Source organism: Physeter macrocephalus, chromosome 17 (assembly GCF_002837175.3).
Source record: "Physeter macrocephalus isolate SW-GA chromosome 17, ASM283717v5, whole genome shotgun sequence".
In the NCBI taxonomy this organism is placed as follows: domain Eukaryota; kingdom Metazoa; phylum Chordata; class Mammalia; order Artiodactyla; family Physeteridae; genus Physeter; species Physeter macrocephalus.
In genome coordinates this window covers 2,450,597-2,463,113 of record NC_041230.1, presented here as the reverse complement: position 1 = coordinate 2,463,113, position 12,517 = coordinate 2,450,597, and the positions used below count along the sequence as shown (strand labels likewise).

Sequence of the window (12,517 nt, the reverse complement as noted above, 5' to 3'; positions counted from 1 at the left end):
GTTATTCCACCTACAGAGAAATAGTAGATTAATTTCCACTAAAGTCACTAGGAAAGAAAACTAGAAGGTTCACATTGTTTCAAATGTTTACCACTTTAGGGACTTCCCTGGTGGTGCAGTGGTTAAGAATCTGCCTGCCAATGCAGGGGACACGGGTTCGAGCCCTGGTCCAGGAGGATCCCACATGCCGTGGAGCAACTAAGCCCGTGCGCCACAACTATTGAGCGTGAGCTCTAGAGCCTGCGAGCCACAACTACTGAAGCCCGCATGCTGCAACTAGCGAAGCCAACGTGCCTAGAGCCCGTGCTCCGCAATGAGAGAAGCCATGGCAATGAGAAGCCCATGCACAGCAATGAAGAGTAGCCCCCACTCCCCGCAACTAGAGAAAGCCTGCGCACAGCAGTGATGACCCAATGCAGCCACAAATAAATGAATAAAATAAATAAATTTTAAAAAATGTTTACCACTTTATTGGAGTCATTAGTGAAGGCAATTAATCATATAAAATAAAAGGATAAGTTCATATTTGCTTGTAGAATATACAAAGAATAATAATATGTACCCCAAAGAATTAAATTTTATTTAAAAATAAAACAATAAAAAATATATTAGAATAAAACATTAACATACAATGCATGAGTCTTCACATCTACAGATCCTACTCAGTTAAAAGTTACTAAGAAAGGGAGACTGCAATTGATAAAAGTATAAAATAAGATAGAAATGAACCTAACAAGAAAGAAGAACAGCCCATACATGGAAAATTATCAAGCATTTCATGTGATAATGCACACACACAAACACACATATTTGGAGAAAGGGAAAGCTGAAGTCATATCATGGATAGAAAGATTAGATAAGCCCAATATATATAATACCAGATATTTTTCTGGGAGTAGAGACTCTGCATTGGTTGCTGCATGTTTCCCAACTGTCAGTCCCTTTCTTCTCACGAGTCATAATGTCAATGTAATACAGGCTCTGCTTTGCCTGTGTAAGGAATGCAAAAGCTCCTGATCTTATCAGAAAGAGATAAAGTTATGTTTTTGTACCATGTTCACTTGTGTATTCACTCATCCTCACGGAGCTGTAAGTGAAATTATGGAAGTCACATCACAAGGGGATGGTGCACAAGACATAAAATTCTGCCCCATAATAAACAATGAAAAGTAGTAGCAACTGTAAAAGAAACATTATGTAATTATTATGTAATTACTTATACAATTGAATTGTATTAATGTTTGTAGTGGAGTGGTTCAGAGTCAATGAAATTAAAAAAAAACAGAAACAAACAAACAGTAGAGCCTGACACAATCTGGATGTCCTGAGGATGTCTTTGAGTGTGTAACTTTCAATTGCACATAATGAATTTATCCAGAAATTAACTAAACATGGAATTTCTGGAAAAGAAAAAAAAGAATAGCATGTAGGATGGTCATTCAAGAAACTGAAGAGAAAAATGTTCTCAGGGAGTAATGAGGTATCATGGGGTGAAGACAGAATGGAAATCAGTTTCAGAGAGTAGGTATTTTGGGAGCCAAGTTATGAAATTTGTATGTTATATCATTATAAAGATGGTGCTCATGTGAAGTATAATGATATATAGGAAGACAGCATATTTAATTTTTTTTTCATGTAGCAATGGCCAGATTAAATGGAGTGGGGTAGAAGAGTATAAAGATGTTTTGGACAATTTTTTTAAAAAGGAAAAAAAACATGAGGTGAGTGAGAAAATTTAAAAAGACATGATGTTTGGGATAAGATGGCACGGGTTTTGGCATCTGTAGAAGATAGATGTTTCTGTATAGTGTGAGGATGCCAGCTGACCGTATTGGAAAGAAAGAGATTTGAAGGACTACTCTCATGTCAATTACATGAGGAATTAAGTGGAGGTTTTTACTAAACACACAGTGGAGGAATAGTTATTTGGGGAAGAAAGTCATGAATCCTTTTTGTGTGGAGTTAATGGCAGGTGGATTTCTGCAGGAGCAAAATAGTTGTCTCAAGTATAGGAAATATTTTAATATAGCTATCTCTGTAAAGTATTAAAGATACAATCAACTGAAAAACAAAGAATGAGTTTGAAATAATGGATATTGATATGTTGAACCTTGTGGCCTGGAAATAAATACAAATTTTTAGCTGAGAAGAGGCACTTTGAAATATTTACCACATATTAGACCATAAACATACATATATATATATAGTATGTTAATTATGTTATTCATCAAGTAATAGTACTGGGAAGTTGTACCTTAATAAATGTTGTAATAGTACCATTTAGTTATACTGATGACCTACTGTAAAGTCTATTATATGGTCATGTTGTGTTTTTAATAGGTTAAAAAGCCATGACATATATATATTTCATTATTTTACTTTAATCCAAATGTTTTAACTAGATCTCTTGAAAAAAAAAATCCAACTGAAGAGTCAAACCATGTTAGACCTGGGGGAAGGAGATCAGGATGGTGGAGGAGGAGGATGCTGAGCTCATCTCCTCCTATGAACATATCAAAAATATTTTTACATTACATGGGGAAAAACTCTCTTGCAAAACTAAGTGGAAACTGGTAAAAGGACTCCTGTACAACCAAGGCCGTAAAGAAAGATATACACAGAGTCATGCAGGAAGGGAGGTGAAGCAATCAGGGTGGGATCCACAGGGATATCACAAGCTTGGAGATCCTCCCTGGAGAGTAAGGGGTTCAAACCACATACTGGGAACCCTAGCCCTGGGGTCCAACTCCAGGAAGACAATTCCCCTTGGTTAGTTTGAAAATCAGTGGGACTTAAGGGAGGGCTGTAAGAAACAGATTCCACTTGTGAAGAGCACACGCATGCTCACTTACTCCCAGGAACAAGGTGGTGAAGGAAGCAGACTGAAACTGCCCGGGGCTCTGGCCAGTGTCCCAACTGCTCCAGTGAATGCCCTGGCCCACACCAAGTGCCCGTCCCAGCCCCTCTAGCTCCAGCACAGCTCCCCACTAGGGAAAAGACTACTACTGCAGGGGAGTGTGCACTTGGGGCAGTGGGGTGGTGGTGAAGAGCAGGCTAGACCCGGCACTGCATCTGAACAGGGGGAGAGCAGTCATTACTGGCACTCATGGAAGTGGCGGATCAGGGGTTGTCTGGAACTCTGACATGCCAGGAACATCCCAGCACACTCCAGCCCACACTGGGCACCTGCTCTGACCCCTCTGGCTTCAGCACCGCTCCTTTTGGGTTGAAGGTGCTGTTGCCAGGAGGATGGAGGGCACACACTCAAAGGAAACAGAACCAGCTTGGACCCTACCCTCAGGGCTTCTGCTCCAGCACCTTGGGACCCAACCCCACCCCTAACAGGGTGGTGATGGCCACTGAGCAGAGGGGAGGGAAAGCTCCTGCTCGCACCTGGCTCTGGCTCTATCTCCTCCATCTCCAGCCACACCTCCCACCAAGGTGACAGCTGACAGCAACCCTGGCGAAGACATGACCTGTGCTTACTTCAGATGCAGCTCTCCCACCAAAGCCACTGGGCACATGCAACTGCAAAGAGATGCTCCCACATAAGGACAGGCTGACTGACTCACCTAATTTCACTGAGACAGAGAAAGTTAACCAAAATGAGAAGACAGAGGAATTTCTTTCAAATGAAGAAAAAGAAAAAAATAATAACTGAAAAAACAACTTATGAAAGAGAGATACACAATTTACCAGATAAAGAGTTCAAAGCATTAGAAACAAGAATGCTAATGGAACTTGAGGGGGAAAATAGATGAACACAGGGAGAATTGTAAAAAGGAACAAAAAACATAATAAAAAATCAGAGTTGAAGAATACAATAACTGAAATGAAAACCTCACTAGAAGGAATTAACAGCAGACTAGGTGATACAGAAGAAAGTATAAGTAATCCAGAAGACAGAATAATGGTAATCATCTAATCATAACATCAAAAAGAAAAACAAATTTTTTAAAAATGAGGACAGTTTAAGAGACCTCTGGGACAATATCAAGTGTACTAACATTCCCACTATACGGGTCCCAGAAGGAGAAGTGAGAAAAGGGTTAAAAATGTATTTGATGGGGGCTTCCCTGGTGGCACAGTGGTTGGGAATCCACCTGCTTATGCAGGGGACATGGGTTCAAGCCCTGGTCCAGGAAGATCCCACATGCTGCGGAGCAACTAAGCCCATGCGCCACAACAACTGAGTCTGTGCTCTAGAGCCCATGAGCCACAACTACCAAAGCCTGCACATCTAGAGCCTGTGCTCCACAACAAGAGAAGCCACCGCAATGAGAAGCCTGTGCACTGCAATGAAGAATAGCCTCCTACCTCGCCACAACTAGCCTGCATGCAGCAATGAAGACCCAATGCAGCCAAAAATAAAATAATAATTTAAAAATATATACATTTGATGAGATTATGGCTGAAAAATTCCTGACCCTGAAGAAAGAAAACAGATATCCAGGTACAAGAACCACAGAGAGTCCCAAGCAAGATGAACCCAAAGAGACTCACACCAAGGCTGAGAGAATGGCTTTGGAAGTGGTATGCTCTTACAAGAGCATAAATTGCTCTTAAACTGAGAATCTCATGAATTAGAATACAGTTACATGCCCTATAATGGGAAGGCTCACACAAGCATAGTGCCTTCATAGGACCTTCACAGGAAGGTCCCCGTGAGCCTCACAGTACTCAACTGAGATTTGCAGGGCAGGTGCCACCTCAAAGGAGCAATCTGAGACTCACAAAGGTTAAACAACTTGTCAGGACCCAGAAGTTCTGCCACAAAACTCAACTAGTAATCCTCATACTACACCAGATCTTTATACTCCTATTCTTGTCTCATGCTGCATAAAATTAAAAGAATCTCCCCAACTGTCACTACTGGAAGTGTGTGTGTTTTATTTCAGGAACTATGACATTCACCAGTATGCCCATAAAATTCTCTTAAAAGCACTAGGAATGCCTGGACCCTGTTCAGAGTTTTTGTGCAGAGACATATGGTATTAGAGAACCGTATTAGAAGACACATTCCATCCAAAAGGTAAGACCTATGCTTGCGCATCTTTCTCCACGGTCAGGCTCTTGAGAAGCCCTGCCTTGAACAACCAAGCTTCTGATCCCTGTCTTTGAGGACAAGATTGAAGCTCTGTTAATTCAGAAATGAAAAGAATCACAGTGGTGCTTCTAGACTTCGGTCTTCCTCTTTCTTCAGAAGGTCTGCTCACTTCATGCAGGATTGGTGGTGGTTCCAAAATGAAGTATCCACCAATCCATAATAGAGCAAACACTTTAAACACTGAATTCTCTAGTTCTACCCTTGTGCTCCTGATTCAGGAGTTCTTGGAAGTAGAGTAGACCTGTATTATGTGGGATGTAGGCACATCCACATTTACAATACTCATGAAACAGGAAGAGGTGATGAGTAGACAGTTGTAAGAATTATCGTTAGACTCATTTATCATATCCTTTATTCTCTATCAACAAACAGCTGGATTTGAATTTTGTAAAAGCCACAGCAAACCACATTCCCTTTAACTTTTTATTTTGAAATAATCACAGATGTACAGGAAGGTACAAAGATAGTAGAGGCATTCAGAACCTTCACCTAGTTTCCTCCGATAGTTACATCTTACACAAATATAGTACAGTATCACTCTGTGAACACAGTTAACAAGTTTTCAACCAAAATCGCTGAGAAAATGTTTCTGCCCAAAAGCCATCACTGTCCAGGAGATTCCTGTAAAGATGAAGACGAAGAAGTTGGCTACAGGCAATTGCCTGACCATCAAATCTGTGGACCCTAACCTTCACCTAGAGAAGGAAAGCAAGATATAATGGTAAAGAAGAGAGAAATTCTCCAGGATTCTAATCATAGTCTGTGATAAGAAGACCATTTCTATTGCCAAAAAACCTGGAGGATCTGTTAGTTCCCAATGACTGACATATTTCTTCTGGGGGATGCTGCAGGAGAACCTGAAGCAATGGTTACAGTTATCATTTCAACTGAAATTCCATATTCTCCACTTACCATTAGTTCTCACTGAGAAATATTTACTTAAGTTTTACTTTCATTAAGAGCCTTCTAAGACTTGAATATGTAACTCTGAAAAACCTTTACAATGTAAGAATCACTGCTAGGAAGCTCAGTAACATCTTCATTCTTCACAAATCTTAGAGATGGAAACTACTACTATTCTTATTCTAAAGAGGAAGAAAACTTAAGCTCAGGGAGTTCAGTGATTTCATTAAATTCACACATTGGTGAGCAGGAGATAATGGGGACTTCAACTTAGTGGAGAAGGTAACAAAGTATAGTATTTAACCATCATGATATACTGAAAAAGGTTAGCTACGTTCTTCCAATAATCTAGACCTATATTTAGTTGTTTTTGTAACTTGTCAGCATGTTTTAGATTAATGGTATGTTATTTTGTAGTTTTGGCTGTGACAAGTTGCCATTTATGAGTAAAGATTTTTCTATATGCCAATACCAATTATGCATCAAGCTTCTGAGATCTTAATAAAATGCAGATGCTCCGACTGCAACACAGAACAACAGGAACCTGGCCCATGACCAATTCGGATTTAATGACTGTAAGACTGCATCAACATTAGTATGGTAACAGAGAGGCTCTTTACGCCATGAACAAAACGGGGTGGCACCTATCACCGGAATTGAACAATTTCATGATACCCTAAAGTGTGGTACATAAAACACTACAATACAATAAATACCCTACAATACAATAATACCCTAAAGTGTGGTACAATAAAACACTACAGTAGGGCTGCACGATACAAGGTTAATGTATATATACCACCAATGAACAAGTGCAATTGAAAATTAAAAACAAAAACCAAAAATAAAGGAAAGAAAATTTAAAATAAATCACCTTTTACATTAGGACCGAAATTTTTTAAAAGTTCCTTTACAGGTGTAAAGTTCCTTTACAGGTGTGTTTCATCATGGCAGCACATGAGAGGTCTGTGATGAAGATATAACATCATTAACAGATTTTGAACCTCAGATTGAAAGTCACTAAAAATAGACCCTTATCAAGAAATCTAAGAATAAAAACATTTCATAACTTGATAAGTGGGCCTTGCCACATGTCCTTGATCCTTTGACCACCCCCGCCACCATCTCATGAATTTTAAATGATTTTAACTTTTAATTACTCTGCAGAGTGTAACACGATTTTACTAATCTTCAAAAAGGACTAGACTTAGTTCTCCCTACTAATAATTCCCTGATGCATGGTACATTCTGAAACCTGCTTAAACAATTTACCTCACTCATTATATTTGTAAGGGTTTTCTCCATTATGAAATCTTTGGTGATCCTGAGGCCAGGTCATTTCCTGAAGGCCTTAATATATTCTCCTGTAAGGCTTCTTTCCAGTATAAATTCTCTCATCACTCCAAACATATGAACATTTAATAAAAACCTTACCACACACTTTACATCTGTATCTTCATTCCATGTATATTCTGGTGTCTGTTGAGACTTGAGTACTGCTTAAAGGCTTTGCCACACTCATGACACTTGTAAGGTTTCTCCCCAGTATGAATCCTCTGATGAACTGTAAGGCTTGAATTCTGACTGAAGGCCTTGCCACATACATGACATTTATATGGTTTCTCTCCAGTATGAACTTTCTTATGTTGAGTAAGGTTTGAACTCCCAGTGAAAGCTTTGCCACACTCATGACATTTGTATGGTTTCTCTCCAGTATGGACTCTCTCATGGCCCCAAAGGTGTGAACGTGTGGTGAAATCCTTACCACACTCATTACATTTATAAGGTTTCTCTCCAGTGTGGATTCTCTTATGTTGAGCAAGATTTGAATGCTCAGAAAACGCTTTGCCACACTCATTACATTTGTAAGGTTTCTCTCCAGTATGAATTCGCTCATGACCCCAAAGGTGTGAACGTATCATAAAGTCCTTACCACATACATTACATTTATATGGTTTCTCCCCAGTATGAATTCTCTGATGCCTTGTGAGGTTTGAGAATCTGTTAAAGGTTTTGCCACACTCACTACATTTGTAAGGTCTCTGTTCAGAATGAATTCTTTGATGATTAGCTAAGACTGAGCAATGGCTAAAAGCCTTCCCACAGTCATTACATTTGTAGGGCTTTTCTCTAATATGTGTTTTCTGGTGTTGTGTAAGCAATGAAGGATGCGTTAAAACCTTCTCATTTTTATTACAAATGTTTTTGACACTAGGAGGAATTATTTGAAGTGGTGAAACTGAGGAACAGTTTTTGATAGACTTCTCAACTTGATTACATTCGTAAATTTTCTCCTCAGTTTGAAAAATCTGCAGTTCAGCCAAATGTGAATGAAGGCTTAATCCAAGCCTATTTTCCAAACATTTCAAAAACTTGTTTCCTGAATAGCCTACATTACTTTTTAGTTCCTTACTCCTCATATATGACTTGTAATATTTGTAATATTGAGACATACTTCTTACAGAAACATTCTGCTTTAAAGGAAAATTATTCCAGGATTTATGATGTTGTTGATCTCTACTACCAGTGAGATTTTTGCAAGGGGTTGCAGTCACTCCTTTGCAACTTTTTTCTTCATATTCCCACTGATTCGCAAACTTGTGCATATTTTGCTGGACTTCACTGAAATCAAAATCATCAAAATCATGACTTACAAGTCTTTCAAAAACCAATGTCTGAAATAAGTCTCCATTATTAATGTCCTCTTTTGGTGAAAATTCTTTGATCTCACATCTGGTAGACATATCTGTAAGATATAAGGCTTCCTTTTAACCAGGTTGGAAGATAGATATTTTATGCTGAAAAATATAATATTACACCAAAGGTAAAACTCATGATTAACAGACTTATCAAGCTTTACAACCATGGTCTGCAAATGTTTAGGAAAACAAATGAATAAGATTCCTCTAAAAAGAAAGGGTGGGGGCTTCCCTGGTGGCGCAGTGGTTGAGAATCCGCCTGCTGATGCAGGGGACACGGGTTCGTGCCCTGGTCCAGGAAGATCCCACATGCCGCGAAGCAGCTGGGCCCGTGAGCCATGACCGCTGAGCCTGCGCGTCCAGAGCCTGTGCTCCGCAATGGGAGAGGCCACAACAGTGAGAGGCCCGCGTACCACAAAAAAAATAAAAAAATTTAAAAAAATAAAAAGAAAGGGTGATTACACGCAATTCAAATTATTTTCAGGGAAGCCTATTTTCAAATGCTCTGTTATCAAAAGTTACAATAGGGGCTTCCCTGGTGGCGCAGTGGTTGAGAGTCTGCCTGCCGATGCAGGGGACACGGGTTCGTGCCCTGGTCCGGGAAGATCCCACATGCCGCGGAGCGGCTGGGCCCGTGAGCCGTGGCCGCTGAGCCTGCGCGTCCGGAGCCTGTGCTCCACAATGGGAGAGGCCACAACAGTGAGAGGCCCGTGTACCGCAAAAAAAAACAAAAACAAAAAAGTTACAATAACCTTGAAAGAAAAGGAATTTCCTCACAGGCACCCCAAAGCACACACCAACTCATGGGAGGCATACAACTGTCTAACATTTGAAAAATAAAAGATATTATAAATAATCACTGGGGTCCAGTAGTTAAGACTCCACACTCCCAATGCAGGGAGCACAGGTTCAATCCCTGGTCGGGGAACTAAGATACCGCATGCTGCATGGCGGGAGGAAGGGAGGGAAGGACGGAGGGAGGGAGGGAGGGAGGAAGGGAGGAAGGGAGGAAAAGAGGAAGGGAGAGAGGAAAAGTTTCTTAAGAAAATTAATATTAAAAAAAACACTACTGAATACTTGTATACAACACTAAAACAACACTGTAAGAATAGCAAAACATTATTTTGAATACTTGTTATACAACTATACCCATGAAAAATAGGCATACTGCAACATTAACGATTAGTTCACTGTGCTTATATTACATAACATATGCTAAATATTAATTATCTGTTAATCAAAATAAACAGTAATAAACATTTTAGTAATGTGAGACAAATCCAGCCATAATCATAAATAATAAGCATTTACATTTGTTAAATACACACACACCAGACGCACACACAGTGTCTGTGGAATTCTAAAGAATTCACCTATAAGACTAAAAGAGGAGTTGAGGAAGATGGAGGAAGTGTAAGACGCAGAGATCACCTTCCTCTCCACAGATATATCAGAAATACATCTACACGTGGAACTGCTCCTATAGAACACCCACTGAATGCTGGCAGAAGACCTCTGACCTCCCAAAAGGCAAGAAACTCCCCACGTACCCGGGTAAGACGTGGAGATCACCTTTCTCACCACAAATACATCAGAAATACATCTACATGTGGAACAACTCCTACAGAACACCTACTGAACGTTAGCAGAAGACCTCAGATTTCCCAAAAGGCAAGAAACTCCCCACGTACCTGGGTAGGGCAAAAGAAAAAAGAAAAAACAGAGTCGAGAGAATACGGACGGGACCTGCACCAGTGGGAGGGAGCCGTGAAGGAGGAAAGGTTTCCACACACTAGAAGCCCCTTCATGGGCGGGGACGGCGGGTGGCGGAGGGGGGAGCTTCGGAGCCATGGAGGAGAGCGCAGCAACAGGGGTGCGGAGGGCAAAGGGGAGAGATTCCCGCACAGAGGACCGGTGCCGACCAGCACTCACCAGCCCGAGACGTTTGTCTGCTCACCCGCTGGGGCAGGCAGGGGCTGGGAGCTGAGGCTTCGGCTTCGGTCGGATCGCAGGGAGACGACTGCAGTTGGCTGCGTGAACACAGCCTGAAGGGGTTAGCGCACCGCGGCTAGCTGGGAGGGAGTCCGGGAAAAAGTCTGGACCTGCCGAAGAGGCAAGAGACTTTTTCTTCCCTCCTTGTTTCCTGGTGTGTGAGGAGAGGGGATTAAGAGCACTGCTTAAGGAGCTCCAGAGACAGGCGTGAGCCGTGGCTAACAAGAGCGGACCCCAGAGATGGGCATGAGATGCTAAGGCTGCTGCTGCCACCACCAAGAAGCCTGTATGCAAGCACAGGTCACTATCCACACCTCCCCTCCCGGGATCCTGTGCAGCACACCACTGCCAGGGTCCCGTGATCCAGGGACAACTTCCCTGGGAGAACGCACAGCGCACCTCAGGCTGGTGCAACGTCATGGTGGCCTCTGCTGCCGCAGGCTCACCCCGTATCCGTACCCCTCCCTCCCCCTGGCCTGAGTGAGCCAGAGCCCCCGAATCAGCTGCTCCTTTAACCCCATCCTGTCTGAGCAAAGAACAGACGCCCTCCAGCGACCTACACGCAGAGGTGGGGCCAAATCCAAAGTTGAACCCCGGAAGCTATGCGAACAAAGAAGAGAAAGGGAAATTTCTCCCAGCAGCCTCAGGCGCAGTGGATTAAAGCTCCACAATCAACTTGATGTACCCTGCATCTATGGAATACCTGAATAGACAACGAATCATTCTCAAATTGAGGAGGTGGACTTTGAGAGCAAGCTATATTATTTTTTCTCCTTTTCCTCTTTTTGTGAGTGTGTATGTGTATACTTCTGTGTGAGATTTTGTTTGTATAGCTTTGCTTTCACCATTTGTCCTAGGGTTCTGTCTGTCCGTTTTTTTTTTTTTGTTTTTTTACTTTTTAAAAAATTTTTTTCTTAATAATTATTTTTTATTTTAATAACTTTATTTTATCTTACTTTATTTTAGTTTTTCCTCTTTCTTTCTTTCTACTTTTTCTCCCTTTTATTCTGAGCCGTGTGGATGAAAGGCTCTTGGTGCTCCAGCCAGGAGTCAGTGCTGTGCCTCTGAGGTGGGAGAGCCAACTTCAGAACACTGGTCCACAAGAGACCTCCCAGCTCCACGTAATATCAAACAGCGAAAATCTCCCAGAGATCTCCATCTCAACACCAAGACCCAGCTTCACTCAACAACCAGCAAGCTACAGTGCTGGACACCCTATGCCAAACAACTAGCAAGACAGGAACAAAGCTCCATCCATTAGCAGAGAGGCTGCCTAAGATCATAATAAGTCCACAGGCAGCCCAAAACACACCACCAGACATGGACCTGCTACCAGAAAGACAAAATCCAGCCTCATCCACCAGAACACAGGCACTAGTCCCCTCCACCAGGAAACCTACAAAACCCACTGAACCAACTTTAGCCACTGGGGACAGACACCAAAAATAACAGGAACTACGAACCTGCAGCCTGCAAAAAGGACACCCCAAACACAGTAAGATAAGCAAAATGAGAAGACAGAAAAACACACAGCAGATGAAGTAGCAAGGTAAAAACCCACCAGACCTAACAAATGAAGAGGAAATAGGCAGTCTACCTGAAAAAGAATTCAGAATAATGACAGTAAAGATGATCCAAAATCTTGGAAATAGAATAGAGAAAATGCAAGAAACATTTAACAAGGACCTAGAAGAACTAAAGAGGAAACAAGCAATGATGAAAAACACAATAAATGAAATTAAAAATACTCTAGAAGGGATCAATAGCAGAATAACTGAGGCAAAAGAATGGATAAGTGACCTGGAAGATAAAATAG

The 12,517-nt window shown here is 41.4% G+C and overlaps 1 protein-coding gene across 1 annotated transcript in view; it reads right to left on the bottom strand.

Moving 5' to 3' along the window:
* Positions 1-7,362: 7,362 nt before the first annotated feature.
* LOC102987286 (zinc finger protein 677-like) overlaps positions 7,363-12,517 on the bottom strand; it is a 29,009-nt gene continuing 23,854 nt past the window's right edge. Inside the window, exon 4 of the mRNA XM_024132602.3 lies at positions 7,363-8,756. Coding sequence (XP_023988370.2) covers positions 7,453-8,756 — 1,304 coding nt within the window. The 3' untranslated portion in view covers positions 7,363-7,452. The remainder of the gene's footprint in view (positions 8,757-12,517) is intronic.